This window comes from Hemiscyllium ocellatum, chromosome 1 (genome assembly GCF_020745735.1).
Source record: "Hemiscyllium ocellatum isolate sHemOce1 chromosome 1, sHemOce1.pat.X.cur, whole genome shotgun sequence".
Lineage (NCBI taxonomy): Eukaryota > Metazoa > Chordata > Chondrichthyes > Orectolobiformes > Hemiscylliidae > Hemiscyllium > Hemiscyllium ocellatum.
Window position 1 is genome coordinate 13,608,858 of NC_083401.1, and position 18,981 is coordinate 13,627,838.

General features: G+C 42.5%; 1 protein-coding gene across 2 annotated transcripts in view; it reads left to right on the plus strand.

The window, feature by feature from the left end:
- LOC132823095 (polyadenylate-binding protein-interacting protein 2-like) overlaps positions 1 to 18,981 on the plus strand; it is a 114,869-nt gene that overhangs the window by 78,023 nt on the left and 17,865 nt on the right. Inside the window, exons 2-3 of one of the 2 annotated variants that reach the window (XM_060836670.1) lie at positions 12,469 to 12,522; positions 12,933 to 13,085. In XM_060836670.1, the coding sequence (XP_060692653.1) occupies positions 12,520 to 12,522; positions 12,933 to 13,085 (156 nt within the window). In that variant the 5' untranslated portion in view covers positions 12,469 to 12,519. The remainder of the gene's footprint in view (positions 1 to 12,468; positions 12,523 to 12,932; positions 13,086 to 18,981) is intronic. The other variant, XM_060836753.1, reaches the window with a different exon arrangement.

Sequence of the window (18,981 nt, forward strand, 5' to 3'; positions counted from 1 at the left end):
GAGAACTAGCCATATGGATACAGAACTGGCTCAAAGGTAGAAGACAGAGGGTGGTGGTGGAGGGTTGTTTTTCAGACTGGAGGCCTGTAACCAGTGGAGTGCCACAAGGATCAGTGCTGGGCCCTCTACTTTTTGTCATTTACATAAATGATTTGGATGCGAGCATAAGAGGTACAGTTAGTAAGTTTGCAGATGACACCAAAATTGGAGGTGTAGTGGACAGCGAAGAGGGTTACCTCCGATTGCAACAGGATCTGGACTAGATGGGCCAATGGGCTGAGAAGTGGCAGATGGAGTTAATTCAGATAAATGCGAAGTACTGCATTTTGGGAAAGCAAGTCTTAGCAAGACTTATACACTTAATGGTAAGGTCCTAGGGAGTGTTGCTGAACAAAGAGACCTTGGAATGCAGGTTCATAGCTCCTTGAAAGTGGAGTCGCAGGTAGATAGGATAGTGAAGAAGGCGTTTGGTATGCTTTCCTTTATTTGGAGTATTGAGTACAGGAGTTGGGAGGTCGTGTTGCGGCTGTACAGGACATTGGTTAGGCCACTGTTGGAATATTGCGTGCAATTCTGGTCTCCTTCCTATCAGAAATATGTTGTGAAACTTGAAAGGGTTCAGAAAAGATTTACAAGGAGGTTGCCAGGATTGGAGGATCTGAGCTACAGGGAGAGGCTGAACAGGCTGGGGCTGTTTTCCCCAGAGCGTTGGAGGTTGAGGTGTGATGTTATGGAGGTTTACAGAATTATGAGGGGCATGGATAGGATAAATAGGCAAAGTCTTTTCCCTGGGTTTGGGGTGTCCAGAACTAGAGGGCATAGGTTTAGAGTGAGAGGGGAATGATATAAAAGAGACCTACGGGGCAATGTTTTCACACAGAGGGTGGTACGTGTATGGAATGGGCTGCTAGAGGATGTGGTGGAGGCTGGTACAATTGCAACATTTAAAAGGCATTTGGATGGGTATATGAATAGGAAGGGTTTGGAGGGATATGGGCCGGGTGCTGGCAGATGGGACTAGATTGGGTTGGGACATCTAGTCGGCATGGAGGGGTTGGACGGAAGAGCACTAGAGAATTGCAAGTGTTCCACTGTATTCAGAAAATAATGTGAAGTCAAGACAAACACTGGGCAGTGGTTTAAGTACGGTGATGGGGAGACTTCTGAAAACAGTGATTTGGGACAAAAGTTGTCATGTGGATAAATGATTATTTAAGGAAGGCTAGCCTGCATTTCTTGAGGAAAAGTCACATTGAACTTGCTCGAGGTTTTTGAAAAGGCAAGAGAGTTGATGTAATATGAAATGGTGAGTGTATGAAGTTACCTGTCGGAGTGGTTTACAGGCAGCAGTATGATACAGGCATGAGAAAATAATGGGAGCTTGTAAGAAAAGGTGTGATGATAATTGGATGAATCAAATTGGCATAGGTAACATGGAGATTGAGTTCTCATCGATCATTTTTGTAACAGTTTCATCGAGCAGCATGTTCCAAAAACCATAAGATATAGGAGCAGAATTGGCCCATCAAGTCTGCTGTACCATTCGATCATGGCGGGTATTTTTTTCAACTCCATATCCTGCCTTCTCTCTTTAACTTTTGATTCCCTTACTAATCAAGAATCTATATCTGTCTTAAATACGCTCAATGACTTCCCTCCACAGCTTTCTGTGGCAATGAGTTCCATAGATTCACTACCCTGTAGCTCAAGAAATTCCTCCTCATTTCAGTTCGAAAGAGTTGTGCCTTCACTCCAAGGCTATACCCTTGAATCCTAGTCTGTCTCAGTACAGTCCCAGAGTCATCAACTGCACTTCGTATGACAAGTCCATCATAGAATTTGCAGTACAGAAGGAGGCCATTTGACGCATTGTGTCTGTGTTGACTCCTGGAAGCGTTACATAGCTAGTCCCATTCTCTTATCCTATCTCTGTAACGCTGTAAAATCATAACTTTTAAATATATATCCAGCTCTCTTTTGAAACCACCAATGGAAACTGTCTCCACCATTCCCCCAGGAAAAACATTCCAAATCCTAAGATTGTAAGAAGCTTCTCATCTCACTCCTGGCTGTTTTGCTGACGGTCTTGAAATTGTGACCCCTAGTTACTGTCATATTACCTAGTGGAAACAGAATACCCTTCTTTACCCTGTTAAAATTGTTTGTAATTTTGAACGCCTCAATAAATCACATCTTAATCTTCTTTGCTCCAAGAAGAATAAGCCCAATTTCTCTCATCTTTCCTTGTATTTAAAATCACTCATTCTAGTAAGTGTACTTTGCACTCTTTCCAGGGCTTTAACATCCTTCCTTAAGTAAGGTGTGCCAAACCAAGCACAATACTCCAAATGCAGTCGAGGTAAAAACAATGACTGCAGATGCTGGAAAGCTCTTCCAGCACCACTGATCCAGAATCCAAATGCAGTCGGACCAGTGAGTTGCAAAGGGTTAACATTACTTCCTTGCTTCTGTACTCATTGCCTTTATTTATAAGCTTTCTTGACAATTATTTCACCTTGCCTGGTCACCTTCATAGAATTGTAAACATGAATCGTGAGGTCTCTGCACTTGTACTCCCCTCAAAGTTATCAAATTCATCCGATCAAATTTGTCAGACATGACTTTCCCTTAACAAAGCCATGTTGACTGTTAAATGTTAACTTGTTTTTCTCTAAATATATATTTACCTTATCCTGCATTATGGTCTCCATCAGTTTTCTCTTTATTGACATTAAGCTGACAGTTCTGTAGTTTCCTGGATTATCCACTGCCCCTTTCTTATACAACAGTGTCACATTCACAATCCTGTAGTCACTGGAGACTAATGTTGTGTTCAGATAGACCTGGAAAATTTCTACGAGTGTTTTTGCAATTAGTTCCTTTCCCACTCAGTGATCTAGGATGTATCCCATCTGGTGACTTCTGTACCTGGCGTGCTGCCAGCTTTTTTTTTAAGCATGGGGCTGATTGTTGTAAACTTCCTCTAGACATTTCCAAGGCCAGCATGTCCTTCCTAAGATATTGGCCCCAAAACTGCTCAGTGTTCCGAATGCAGTCTGACCATAGCCTTATCCAGAGGAACCTTGTTTATCCGAAGTCGATGGGCAAGCAGGTTTTCATTCAGATAATTGATTTGACCTTAAACAAAGGAAGCCGCACTGCACATAGTTGCGTTAAAAAACATGTTTACAGAGTTTTTATTTCATTCAATTGTTAAAATGTGTACAAATACTGGATATTGCTAAAAAAATTCATGACATTTTACAAATCAAATCACTTTTTGAGTACCTGTAAAGTAAATAAAATTCATTGAGGTAGCGGTCGGTTATTATTTCTGAAGGAAATATCCAGCCTGAGGTGTTGCTATCTCTTTTTTTTTATTGTGAACAATAACATTTGGTGAAGATGCATCAACTTAATGGCATCACCTGTGTCTTGTGCTTCACACCACTCCAAGAAAAGTCACAAACTGTCAATAGCTTTGTTAACAGGAACTGGAGGTGGTGTCGGTATCAGATTTTCCTTCCCATCCATGCTGTCCGTACTTTTTTCTGTGACTACATTGACTATCTGATCATTGCTGAGTGTATCTGTTCCAATGTCGTTGTCACAGTTCACCCAAGCATCGATCTCTGTGTCTACAAAGTCTCCTAAACTCAGCTGTCTGCAGTTTTCGGTGATGTCAGTGGTTAGCCTTTGTTCTGGACGGGTGACCTCTTCCGTCACGGCTACCAACATGCAAGCCATTGTACCAACACTCTGATGGTCGATGGTTTGATGCGGTCCCAAAATTAGCAATCATGAACAGAGTGTCCTTGACTGTGAATGCCTTCATAATTTCCTGCAGTCCTTTCTCTGCGTTGTCTTCACCCAGGGCGGCACGCAACGTGTTACAGCGATTAATGGTTTTTTATAATTGTCATGTTTCTTTGATCAAGCGACTGTAACCTTGAAGTGGTGTTGAGTGGTTAAAAACAAACACTCGCTCCTTCTGCTGATTCTAACTGGCTGCCTTTCACAGTGTGTTGTCAACAAGCAGAAGGACGTGTTATCAAGTCCAGAGCTTGCCAACTGTCATCTGACAGCAGGTACAAAATTTTCATGGAACCAGGATGGAAAAGGTGGATATGTCATCCATTCCTTATATTGTGCTTTGTACTTCACGGAAAACAAGTTCTTGTCATGCTTCTTGAAACAACGTGGATTAGCATATCACTCAATTCAGGCAACTGGTAATTTGAGGGCTGTTGGCGTTGACACAAGGGAAAATCGTGATGCTATCCCTCTGCACTTATATCCCAACATCTGCTTTTCTGCGGTGGACGCAAGTGTTTTATCTGGCAGTGTACGCCAAAACAATCCACTTTCATCAGCATTGTACAATTGCTCAGGTTCATACTTTCCTTCACGAATTACAGATTGCAGTTTCTGCCTGTAGCCTTCCATGGTGCTGTCATCCACTGACTTCTGCTCTCCAAGAACGCTGAGCTACCTAATGCTGTGATAATGTTTGAAGCGTTGTAACCAGCCCAATGGTACGCTGTGATCAGACACACCGGGTGAAAGTCATTCACGGAAACTGGCAACTTTTTCTCGTATCATCGGACCAGATGCAGCAATTCCCTTTTCACGCTGCTGTGAAAACCACATAAATACAGCTTGCAAAAATTTGCAGTGTCACTTTGGCTGATGAATTTCTCAATTGCTGGTCTTGCTTTCCTGATGTCAGACACTGACACTATTCCAGTGTTGTACTTCTGCACAAACTTTGATTCCTTTTCACCACGATCCAGACGCTGTAAAATCTCGCTTTTCTGTTCAATTGTCACTGCAGTCTGCTTTCTCTTCAGACATGGCAAGTATGTACAACAAACTCGATCAGTTAGACCAGATATGAACTCGGAAAAAAGTCATAGAGGGAATGAAGACACCAATGATTTTTGTCATGCATTTTAATCATTTAGCATGTCAGTCATTTTTGTGTTAAAATTCTTTCAACACTGCAACAATTGACTAAGATTGTTGCACCAGTGTCATTAACACCTCTTTGCTGCAATGCTTGCATATCATCTTCGGTGCAGGTATTCCTCAGTAAAACTAAAGACGCAATCGCTGCACTGTTGTCAGTTAAAACTATTTTAACACTGCTCCAACTTACTGACTGAGATTGTGGCGCCAGTGTCATTAACACCACTTTGATGCAACATTTGCACATCATCTTCAGAGCAAGTAATCCTCATTTACCCTGTACGGTTAACAAAAGTTGTGTTTGTTATCGGTAACACCACTTTGTTGTCACAGTTTCGCGGGACCTTCAGATCTTGTTCAGATAATCCGATTTTCGGATAATTGATGTTCGGATAGTTGAGATTCCTCTGTACAGCCTTACCAGTGAATGCCTACTTTTCCAAACCAGCCCCCTCAAAATAAATGCCAACATTGCACTTGCCTTTCTAATTGCTAGCTGAACCTACATATTAACCCAAAGAGAGTCCTGAATGAGAACTCCCAATCCTTTATGTTTTAGATTTCCGCAACCTATTCCCATTTAGAAAATAGTCCACACCTCTAGTCTTCCTACCTGTTACGATGTGGAGGTCGTACCCCTCTGTTAATTAAATAAAAACACCCTTCCACAGCTGCTCACAGGTTCCATTCTCTGCTGAACTGTAAGCTGAAAGAGCACTTTCCTTCTTAAAAGAATCACACTTTGCTTTTCAATTCCCCGTTATTCTGTCCAGCTTTGTAACACTACCAAAGTGCAAAACCTCATACTTGCCCACATTTTATTCTATCTCCCACTTCTTATCCCACTCTTCTAGCCTGTCCAAGTCTTTCTGCTTCCTCACTTCCTCAAAATTACCTGTCCTTTCACTTGTCTTTGTGTCATCTGCAAGCTCAGCAACAATGCCCTCAGTTCCTTCATTTCGAGTATTAATGTATAACTTGAATAATTGTGGTCCCAGCACTGACCTATTTGGAACCCCACCAGTCTCTGGCTGCCATCCCGAAAAAGACCCCTTTATCTCCACTCTCTGCCTTCTGCCAGTCAGCTAGCCCTCTATCCATGTCAGTACCTTGCCCCTAACATTATGGGCTCTTCAGGCACCACGCAGGTTGTCAAAATGCCTTTTGGAAATCTAAATCAACCACAGCCACTGGATCTTCTTTGTCTAATGTTCTCATTACCTTGTCAAGGAATTTTGACAGATATGTCAAGCATGACTTCCCCCTGATGAAGGTGTGCTCAGTCCTGTTTTACCATGCGCTTCCAAGTACTTCACGATTTCATTCTTCACAATGGACTCCAGGATAACCAGGAAGGAGTATATTATTATAACTGGTTATGTGCAGTAAGATATGATTAATTTCTTACCTCTTAGTGAAGGCACTACTTTGTAGCAATGACCATATGTGATTGACTTTTTAATTTGAGGAAGAGAAGTATGGGTCAATCACTAGTATGCTAAACTTAATTCAATTTATGAGGGCATGAAGATAGCTTGATAACATGAACTAGTAAATGAGGGTAAGGATATACAGAGGAACCTCGATTATCCGAATATCGGATTATCCGAAGGGGATCTCAAGGTCCCGATAGAAACATTATGTCAAAGAGCTGTTTCAACCCTGATCGCATCTTTTGTTTACAGGTACAATAATTAAAAATGAACTCGATCCACTGAAGTGCTACCGAGAAGTCTTGGACAGTTCAGGCACAGTCTCCAAATGACTTACCTCCCATATTCCCTCTCTCTCCCCCGACGCTTTCCCTGGAGTTCTACACAGGGGTGAACTCTAAACCCTGCTTCCCCAGATAATCTCTCCAACGCAATCCTGTACAGAGCAGAGGTGGAACCTTTCAAAAAGTTATACGTGCACTATTTGGAGACTTACCCCACAAAGGAAGCAGCAGCAGTCTCACTGTTGGGTTTTTTTGATTGGATTAGATTCCCTACAGTGTGGAAACAGGCCTGTCGGCCCAACAAATTCACACCAACCGTTCAAAGAGTAACCCACCCCGCTCTGACTAATGCACCTAACAAGTATGGACAATTTAGCATGGCCAATTCACCTGGCCTGCACATCTTTTGGAATGTGGGAGGAAACCAGACTACCCGGAGGAAACCCACTCAGACGCAGGGAGAATGTGCAAACTCCACACAGACGGTTGCCCAAGGCTGGAATCAAACCTGGGACCCTGGTGCTGTGAGGCAGCAGTGCTAACTACTGAGCCATGGCTGCCCCGTGGGGGTGGCGGGAACGCAGATGGGGTTGGACGGAGATTGGAGATGGACAGGGGTGCGTTCCACAAACTTTTCTGAAGCTCCACCGACTCTCGGGCAGCTAATCCTGGTCATAATAAAGAAAGGAACAAAGAAAATTACAGCATAGGAAAAGGCCCTTCTGCCTTCCAAGCCTGCACCAATCCTGAGTCTATATCTAAACCTTTCACCTATTTTCTAAGGACCTGTATCACTCTGCTCTCTGCCCATTCATGGATCCATCTAGATAGATCTTAAAATGATGGTATCATGCCTGCCTCTATTACCTCCACTGGCAACGCTTTCCAAGCACCCACCACCTTCTGCGTAAAGAATTTTCCATGCATATCTCCCTTAAACTTTTCCCCCCTCATCTTGAACTCACAACCCCTAGTAATTGAGGACCCACTCTGGGGAAAAAGCTTCTTGCTATCCACCCTGTCTATACCCCTCATGATTTTGTAGACCTCAGTGAGGTCCCCCTGACTCTCCATCTTGCTAATGAAAGTATTAAGCTGTTGGAAAGTTAGTGGTCAAGGATTTGTTGACATTGTTGGTGAGTAAGTATTATCTATGGTTATTGCAAGACTGGTATCTTCCTTTCTGATTTAATAGCTGGAAAATTGAGGCATTTTTATATTCTTGCACAATCGTTCCTTGCTGTCATGTAACCAAAGTGTTCAGTGAACCTTTTGTCCAGACATTGATTTTTCTAGACCTCAGCTGGGACAGCATCCACTCCTGGAACTTGACAGGAGCTTATCACTTATTTTTTAAACAGCACAAGACTGTCATAAAAAAGGACAGTTGATGACTGTCTGTAGGTGACTTCATTAGTGGATGAAGGTCAAGTGAGGATGTGATTGAAGTGCTTTGCGGATCTTTCTACAATTGAGCTTTTTACGTAAGCAGTGTGAACTAATAGGCACGAAAGATTGTTGATGAAATGTGATTGGTGCGGACAAGTTGAACCGAAGGGTCTGTTCTCTGCTGTATAACTCTGATTCTGAGTCCAGTATGACTCCTCTTTGGAACAGTTTTGTTTTTTAAAAAAAACTGTTATACTAGGCTCAAAATGTTAACTCAGTTTCTTCCTCCACAGATGCTGTCAGATCTGAGTTGCTTAAGTATTTTCTTGTTTGTTTCCAATTTCCAGCATCTACAGTATTTTGGTTTTTTGTTGATATGAGCTCTTGTTTTGGTTTTCACAAAATATCAACATTGACTAATTCAACTATTTGCTTCAGGCGATGCCAAATATTACAAGCAAATATATCAATTCTGCTTCAAATGATTTAGATATTTTAATCAACCAGTTCAGACACACCATGACATCTGGGGCAAGTGAGACTTGAATGTAGACCTCCTGGCTCAGACGTATGGACATTACCACTGCACCAGTCTGTGTCTGTCTTGACCCACCACGTCATCCTATGGTGAAACGTTTTTTTTAAATCTTCATCCGATGTAAATGATGCTAGTCCAAAGCTGTCCATGAAGCTGATGGTAGGTCAAAATTTTGAACAACTAGAATCTTTGCAGTTTAGAAGCACCCTAAGCATTGTTTGGGTAAATCCCAGTATTTTAACTTGGCAACAATGAAGGAACAGTCGTACGGTTCCAAGTCAGAATGGTGTGTCATTTAGAGGGGAACATACAGTGGATACATGATAACCACCACTTGTATTTGTTTTTCAGTGTGGCAAAGGTAGCGGGCTTGGATGGTGATATAGAAGGAATTTTGGTGAATTGGGGCCATATCTTTAAAAGGTTGTGTTGGAGCGTGTGAATGGGTGGGATGTTTATCAAATAGGCTGCCTTGTGCTGGTTAGTGTTGAACTTGAGTGTAAATGGAGTATTCCATCATGATTGTGACATACCTTGGTACTACAAAACTCAAACATTGCTGAAAGGAAGGTTTTCTTTTTGCACATCAGGAGGAATCAAGAAGCAGACTTGAAAAAAGGTGCAGTAATTTATGCAGCTTGCAATAAGGGTGCTGACTTGTTGAGTCTTGTTACATGGGGATGACAGTAATTAGTCAACCTGACTTCTCAGGATGGGCAGGTAGACTTTGGTCAGGGTCTTTCCTTGGGGTCACAATCTACAAAGCTGCCATCACACTAGTGCTGAAACACACGTATCACATTACGCATTTGAATGGTAAACAAAACAAATTTGGCTTTATGGCAGTATTCTGTTAGTGAAGAAAACCACCTGAGTTTATTACAATGTGAAAGCATACCACAAATGCCTGAAGTGTCGGCCATTCAATCTATTGAATTCACACCACCATTCAATGAGACCATGGTTAATCTGATGATCTTCAAATCCACTTTTCTGCCTTTTCTACATAACCTTTGATTTCTTTTACTGTTAAAAATCTATCACAGTCTTAATAATACTGAATGACTCATCCTTGATGGCCTGTTATGGTAAAGCAGTCCACAGACTGACTACACTCTGCAAGAGGAAATTCCTCCTCTTTGCTCTTGAATGAGCACCCGTGTGCTCTCAGATTATGCCATGTCGTCGTACTCTGTCCCATAAGGAGAAACATTCTCTCTGCATTTACCATGTCAAGCCCTCTTAAAATCTTGTATGTTTCAATAAAGTTGCCTGTTATTCTTCTAAATTCCAATGAGTATAAACCGAGGAGAAAATGAAGACTGCAGATGCTGGAGATCAGAGTCGAGAGTGTGGTGCTAGAAAGACAGCAGGTCAGGCAGCATCCGAAAAGCAGGAGAATCGACATTTTGGCCATAAGCCCTTTATTAAGAGTACAGACCAAACCTACTCCGCCTCTCCTCAGAACAAAAATTCCTTCCAGGATTGACCCAGTAACCACCTCTGTATGCCATCCAATGTCAGTGTATATTTCATAGTCGAGTAAAAAGTGAGGTCTGCAGATGCTGGAGATCAGAGCTGAAAATGTGTTGCTGGTTAAAGCGCAGCAGGTCAGGCAGCATCCAAGGAACAGGAAATTCGACGTTTCGGGCAAAAGCCCTTCATCAGGAATGAGGAAAATGTGTCCAGCAGGCTAAGATAAAAGGTAGGGAGGAGGGACTTGGGGGAGGGGCGATGGAGATGTGAGCTTCTGTGCAGAGGAGATGACCTGAGGGGTGCAGTGAGAGAGAGACTCACTGAAATCCTTGTAGAGGGAGGAAGAGAGCTTCTTCAAGGAAGGCATCCTTGCAAGAGGATTCATATTTCATAGTCATAGAGCTGTACAGTATGCAAACAGACCCTTTTGTCCAACTTGTTCATGCTGACCAGATATCCTAATCTAACCCTATTTGCCAGCATTTGACCCGTATCCCTCTGAACCCTTCCTATTCATATACCCATCCATATGTCTTTTAAATGTTGTAATTCTACCAGCCTCCACCACTTCCTCTGGCAGCTCATCCATACATGCACCACCCTCTGTGTGAAAACATTGCCCCTTAGGTCCCTTTTCAATCTTTCCCCTCTCACCTTAAACCTATGCCCTCAAGTTTTGGACTTCCCCAAACCTTATTAAAAGACCTTGTCTATTTACCCCACCCATGCGCCTTATGATTTTATAAATCTTTGTGAGGTTACCCCTCAGCCTCAGATAAGGGCACCAAAACTGTTCAAAGTATTTCAGTTATTCTTTGACTTGTATAGTTTTAGCAAGCCATTTTTTTAAACACTGTATCCTTTGAACTAAATGCCAAGATTCCATTTGCTTTCCATATGACTTGCAGAACTTGGACACTAGCTTTTTGTGATTCATGTGCAAGAGCCTCCAAGTCCCTTTGTTGCAGATTTTGCAGTCTTTGCCGATTTGAATAATATTCAGGTCTTCTATTCTTCTTGCCAAAGTGTATGATCTCACATTTTGCCACATAATGTTCCATCTACTCAGCTTTTGCTCATTTACTTAACCTGTCTATATCTCTCTAGACTCCGTCATCCTCACTACTTTCCTTACAATCTACTTTTATGTCATCTGCAAACTTGCTTTTATTAAACTTACTTCCCTCCTTCAAGACATTCATATAAATTGTAAATGATTGTGGCTGCAGCACTGATCCCTGTGGCACTCCACTATATACGGGTTGTCATCCTGAAAATACCCCCTTTGTCCCAACTCTGTCTCCTATTAGTTAGCCTATCCTCTACCTATGCTATAATATGCTACCCTTGCTCTTATTAAATAGCGTTATCTGCAGTTCCCTATTGAATGCATTTTGGAAATCCAAATATAGAATCTACTAGTTTCCCTTTGTGTACCAGCTTGTTAGCTTCTCAAAAAATGTAATAAATAAAGCAGTGAGAGATAGCTAGCATTACCTTTTTGTCAATTTTTTTGAGACACATTTCTTTTCCAAGACAGTCTAAGTTGAACTGGATACCAATCAGGACCAGAAGTGGTGGGCAATGGTGTTTTTGAGAGTTTTCACGAGGGTAGCCATTGTGTAATGTAGAATAGTTTTGATGTGCTAACTCAACATCAAACTTGCACACTGAGTAGATGACTGAGGCCCTATTCTAGAGTTGCCAATGAGATTGGTCTTGTAGTGTGTGGCATTGTTGGAAGCCAAACACAATATATTGAACATTGGCAACTTTATTTATGGGTGTTATAGTGTGTGGATGGTGATCGCAGGCAATTTCTTTACCCATGTTTGACCTGGTGCTGTGAGATTTCAATGGGTGTGGACTACAAATTGAGGACTCCTAGAGCCACTTCCTCCTGATTATACACATCTCAGGTGCCAAATCTAGTGGCATGTTGAAAACAGATATTAAGTGGTGGGTTGATAGCACAATTAAGATTTTTGAAGCCAGTGAAGAATTGTAGCCACAAACTATAATTTCACTATTCTGTTTTGACCCTGATTGTTTATCCTGTGATTTGATTGCTGAATACATTGTTGTACCACATAAATTCAGTATGTGTGGGGATGGGTTAGGAGTAGATAACAGTTACAGGGAGTGAAGTATATAAAAGTAAAGAAATATCAAAAGAACTGCAGTCTGCAAGGTCATTTTCCTTTTTAACCTCCACTTGGTAAATCTGGATAGGTCAGTAATTAAAAACTTACATTTATAAAGAAGCTATTATACCTTGGTCTGCTGCTTGGTATGGCACCTTGATTTTGTTCTCATGGTAGTGTTTGTATCTGTCATCTTTTCAATGGCCCAGCCCTTACGTTTGTTTCTTTACCTCTAGTGACTATCCTGGAACAACTTTCTCTTCTGATCATTTCAACAACTGAGGAAAATGGTGAGTTTGTCAGAAGGGTTGTGAGCCAATTCACAACTGTCCCTGCACCTTATGTTGCTGGGAAGTATGGGATCAGGTCACAAGGTATTGCAACACACCGTTTTAGAAATTTTTGTCTTTGGCAGGGTAGCATGAGTACAGGTCAACTTGAACAACAAACTTCTAAAATAGTGTTTTAGTGTCCTAATGTTCTAATTTGATGATTTATATTTCTTTCTTGCTACCCTGTTTGGGGTCTCAATCAATCAAATGGCACTTGGTGCTGAATGTCTTGGTTTCTCTTGACTCTTTCTTGTTATATAAACTCACTATTTTCATAGTATGCAGTATATGTAATGGATTTAGGTTATTTATGAAGCAGATGTTACCTGTCCTTGATCAGTCCAAATTTCCTGTGTTCTCGATTTCAGACAGATTCTCTGGACATGAAGGCACCTAATATGACAAACACACCAGGCTCTGGGGCGCAGGAGATTATAGTATCCAACGGACACACTGAAAGTGAGCCCAATCCTTTTGCTGAATACATGTGGATGGAGCATGAAGAAGAATATAATAGACAGGTAAGAGTGCACTTTCAATTGAATAACAGTTTTATTATGTCAGTCAGAGGAATGCCATGTCATGTGAGGTGGATCCCTTTTGAAAGCAGAAGCTATTCTAATAATATTTTCCTCTTTTACATTCTGTTGCCCCAGCTTAATGTTATGAAAAGGTTATGCAGAAGATGAAGGCGCTTTAGTTTATTTCAATGCTGAATGGAATTGGGGAATAGAAAATAATTAGAAGGCAATAATTTTATGAAAACCACTCTGAGTTTTAAAATGTTGCAGCTTGTCTGAGGAAAGGAGGAGTTTGCTGCAAATGTGTTGCTGGTCAAAGCACAGCAGGCCAGGCAGCATCTCAGGAATAGAGAATTCGACGTTTCGAGCATAAGCCCTTCATCAGGAAGTAAATTTGTGACAAAGGCTGAAAGTGAAGACCTAATACTGAATTGCCACATGATGGTTTAAAATTTGAAAAAAAAAACCTTCCATAATGACCAAGCTCAAACAATCTGGGAAATTACAAGTACAGAACTTACAAAAATCTTTGTGCTCAAAAAAGCATTCCTAGTTGTGTTTTTTTTTCCCCATGAACAACACAGATATTCTTTATTGTTGTTGATTCCTGTTAACAAAGACTCATAATCAACAATTTAGAGTATACTTATTTGAAAGGTGCTTAACAACAAAGAAAAATAAAATAAAAAATGCAGTAAAAGTCTTGGGTATAAAAGGGGTTTGAGGAAGCCTTTGTAAGTGAGGATGAAGATAGCAAGATTCATACCACCACAATCTCAGGAATGAAAGATTACTATACTAAAGACTCTGTAATATCTGGTTTAAATATTGTACAATCCACAAACCAAGGAAACTTATTGCAGTGATTTGTCAAATTGTACCGCATGAGAAGAGGACTTATTTGGTGTATTGATAATACCCTTACCAATGGGCCAGAAGACCGGTTTCAAGTCACCCTGGTCCAAAGATATGATGTAACATGTCTGAAGAAGTTGCTTAAAAATATCTGCAGCACAGAAAAGGCTATTTAGTCTATTTGTCTCTGCCAGCTGTTTGAAAGAAGTTTACAATTTATTTCATCAACTGTTGTCAAAGGTTGTCAAGAGTCCAATTCCTCAAGGTCCAATACTTGATGAGCAATACCTTGATCACTGATTAGTTCTGAAAAGAGTCAATTGACCCAAGACATTAACTTTGATTTCTCTCCACAGATTCGCTAAACCTGCTGAGCTTTTCCAGCAGTTTGTAATTTTGTTTCTGATTTCCAGCTTCTGTAGTTCGTTGGGTTTTCACTTGCTCACTGATGCTCAGTTTGGATTTAACCAAGGCTCCCGTCCTCATGACAACCTTGGTTCAAGCATAGGCATGAGAAGTTGCACTTCATTGTTGAGGTCTGAGTGATTGTCCTTAATGGGAAAAAATGAGGACTGCAGGTGCTGGAGATTAGAGTCGAGAGTGTGGTGCTGGAAAAGCACAGCAAGTCAGGCAGTATTCAAGTAGCAGGAGAATTGACATTTTGAGCAAGAGCCCTTCATCAAGAATGAATGCGATTTTCCTTAATGTCAAGGCCACATTTGACCGAGGAGTCCTAATGTCAAGGACCCCTACTTAAACTTGAATTAATGTGAATTGGGAGAGAAAATCTTAGTATTTCAGTTGAGATTAAGGAAGAGTTGAGCTTAATGACTTTATAATGCTCAGTCATCTCATTCCTATGGCATGGCTGCAGGGTTAGAACATAGAACAATACAGCGCAGAACAGGCCCTTTGACCCTCGATGTTGAACTATTCTCAGCTTGTTCCCCCTACACTATCCCAAAATCATCCATGTGCTTATCCAAGGATTGTTTAAATCTCCCTAATGTGGCTGAGTTGACTACATTAGCAGGTAGGGCATTGCATACCTTACCACTCTCTGCATAAAGAACCTGCCTCTGACATCTGTCTTAAATCTACCACCCCTCAATTTGTAGTTATACCCCCTCGTACAAGCTGACGTCATCATCCTAGGAAAAAGACTTTCACTGTCTACCCTGTCTAATCCTTTGATCATCTTGTATGTCTCTATCAAATCCCCTCTTAGCTGCCTTCTTTCCAGACCAAAGTCTCTCAGCCTTTCCTTATAATACCTTTCCTCCAGACTAGGCAACATCCTGCTAAATCTCCTCTGCATTTTTTCCAATGCTTCCACATCCTTCCCGAAATATGGCGACCAGAATTGTACACAATATTCCAAGTGTGGCCGCACTAGTGTTTTGTATAGTTGCAGTATGATATTGCAGATCTGGAACTCAATTCCTTTACAAATGAAACCTAACACACGATATGCCTTCTTAACAGCTCTATCAACCCAGGTGGCAACTTTCAGGGATCTATGTACATGGACTCCAAGATTCCTCTGCACAACCATGCTGCCAAGAATCTTTCCATTGACCCAGTACTCTGCCTTCCTTTTATTCTTCCCAAAATGCAACGCTGCATTGAACCACTCGGCCCAATTTTGCAGTTTATCCAAGTCGCCCTGCAGCCTGTACATTCTTCAAAACTGTCCACTACTCCACCGACTTTAGTGTCATCTGCAAATTTACTAATACATCCTCCTTTGCCTGCATCTCAGTCATTTATAAAAATGACAAACAGCAGTTGTCCCAAAACAGATCCTTGTGGCACACCACTAGTAACTGGACTCCAGACTGAATATTTTCCATCAATCACCACTCGCCGCCGCCTTTCAGAAAGCTAGTTTCTAATCCAAACTGCTAAATCACGCTCAATTCCATTCCTTTGCATTTTCTCCAACGGCCTACCATATGGAACCTTATCAAAGGCTTTACTGAAGTCCATGTATACCATGTCAACTGCTCTACCCTCATCTGCATGCTTGGTCACCTTCTCAAAAAACTCAGAGGTTTGTGAGACACAACCTGCCCTGGACGAAACCATGTTGACTATCTGAAATCAAATTGTTGCTTGCTAGATGATTATAAATCTTATAATCCTTTCCAAAACCTTTCCTACAATGGAAGTAAGGCTCACTGGTCTATAATTACCTGCGTCATCTCTACTACCCTTCTTGAACAAGGGCACAACATTTGCAATCCTCCGTGTAGTCTCCAAGCTCAGACATCTTTACCCAACTTTATTAGTGACGTTAATTCAGTCATAAGCTCAGAATTGGGACTGTTTACTTTCCTCAGATACTGCGGCAGTCCATGTCCGAAGACAGCAAAGCTTGTACAATGTCCGGGTTTGGTAGAGAAGTGGCAAGTTCATTCATAACACTAAAGAGCTCGGCAATGATAGACTCCAACAATTGATCCTTTATGTTGAATTAGAGAACACAACCTCCTCCCCCCCCCCCCCCCCCCCCACCCCCCCCCCCCCCCCCCAAGATATGGAACTGTACTAGCCATATAAATGAATATAAACCCTCCCTTTGAGGACCCCTTCTCCCGCCTCCAACTTTCCTCCTCCACTTCGTCAACCCCTGCCGGCCTTGTACCAGCCCTAGACCTCTTCATTGCTGACTTCCAACATGACATCAGCTGCCTCAATTTCTCCATCCTCTCACCCATTCCAACCTTACCATCTCTGAACATGCAGCACTCCATTCTCTCCTTACCAACCTCAGGTTCACCATCAAACCCGCTGACAAAGGTGGGGCAGTGGTAGTTTGGAGAACGAACCTCGATGTCAGAGGCCAAATGCTAACTCTCCAACACTACTTCCTACCTCTCCACTGCCCATGACCCATCAGGCCAAAATCACTTGCACTTTCCATGCTCTAATTGCCTCCGGTGATCTCCCCTCCACTGCCTCTGACCCACAGTCCCTTGGCCTCACACTGCCCAGTTCTTCCTGCTCCCCCAGATCCACAAGCCCAACTACCCCTGCCGACCCATCACCTCAGCACGCTTCTGCCCCACTGAACCCAACTCGTCCTAACCCAACTCCAGCCTCTCCCTCTTGGTTCAGGCACTTCCCAATCATACCTTCCATCTCTTCAGTAACTGCCGGTTTCCTGGCCCCCAGTGCTTTATCTTCACTATGGATGTGCAGACCTTATACACGTCCATGCCCTCAGCTTCTTTCCCTCCAACAGACCTATCTAGTCCCCCTCCAGCAGTACCCTCCTTCACCTTCCCAAACTGGTCCTCACCCTTAATAATGTTTCCTTTAACTCCTCCAATTTCCTCCAAATCCAGGAGGGTGCCCTGGGCAACCAGATGGGCCCCAGTTATGTCTGCCTCTTGGTCGGCTATGTCGAACAGGGGACATAGATACTCTTCAGTATCTGCACAGGCACTGTGCCCCAACTGTTCCATTGTTACATCGATGACTACACTGGCGTAGCCATCCTGCACCCAGGCTAAACTGGAATAGTTCATCGACTTTGCCCACAAATTCCGCCTCGTCCTCAAATTCACTTGGTCCAGCTTGGACACCTCCCTCCCCTTTCTTGACCTCTCCGTTTCCATCTCTGGCGACATTCTCCAGATGGACGTTTACTGCAAGCACATAGACACTCAACTACCTGGACTACACAATCTCCGACCTTGTACCCTGCAAGAATTCCATCCCATTTTATCAATTCCTCTGCCTTCACCGCATCTGCTCAGACAAGGAGACATTCCACTCTAAAGCTTCTCAGAAGTCCACCTATTTTGAACAACATGCTTTTCTCCCCTCTGTCATCTAGACAGCCCTCCACCACACCAGCTACATTCCCCGTTCCATTGCTGAAAACCACACCCCCAAACACAATAAAAACAGAGTCCCTCTTGTCCTTACCTACCACACCACCCAGCCAGCGCATCATCCTTAAACATTTCCACTAACTCCAACTGGACCCCTCCAACAAGAAAAACTTTCCCTCTCCACCCCTCTCTATCTTGCACATGGACTGTTTCCTTCGACAGTCCCTTTGTTTGCACCACTCTCACCATCAACCCCCAGATATTTTCCCCTGCAACCAGAAAAAATGTAAAACCTGCTGATACACCACCCCCTTCCACTCCACCCAGGGCCCCAAACAGGTGAAACTATGGTTCACCAGCCTCTCTTCCAACCTAGTTTACTGCATCAGGAGCTCCCAATGTGGTCTTGTCCCCATTGAGGAGACCAATCATAAACTTGGGGAACAGTTTGCTGAGCATCTCAGCCGGGCCCCATATGGACCTCTAGTCACTGCCAATTTTAATTGTTCTTCCCACACCCTTTCCGACATGGCCATCCTTGGCCTCCTCCTTTGCCACAACGAACCAAACCACAAATTGGAGGAACAACATTACAGGAGGTATAGTTAGTAAGTTTGCAGATGACATTAAAATTGGAAGTTTAGTGGACAGTGAAGAAGGTTACCTCAGATTATGACGGGATCTTGATCAGATGGGCCAGTGGGCTGAGGAGTTTGAAGATGGAGTTTAATTCCGATAAGTGCGAGGTGCTGCATTTTGGGAAAGCAAATCTTAGCAGGACTTGTACACTTAATGGTAAGGTCCTAGGGAGTGTTGCTGAACAAAGAGATCTTGGAGTGCAGGTTCATAGCTTCTTAAAAGTAGAGTTGCAGGTAGATAGGATAATGAAGAGGGTGTTTGATATGCTTTCCTTTATTGGTCAGAGTATTGAGTACAGGAGTTGGGCGGTCATGTTGTGGTTGTCCAGGACATTGGTTAGGTGACATTTGGAATATTGCATGCAATTCTGTCTCCTTCGTCTCGGAAGGATGTTGTGAAACTTGAAAGAATTCAGAAAAGATTTACAAGGATGTTGCCAGGATTGGAGGATTTGAGCTATTAAGAGAGTTTGAATAGGCTGAGGCTGTTTTTCCTGGAGCGTCAGAGGCTGAGAGGTGGCCTTATAGAGGTTTATAAAATTATGGAGGGCACGGATAGGA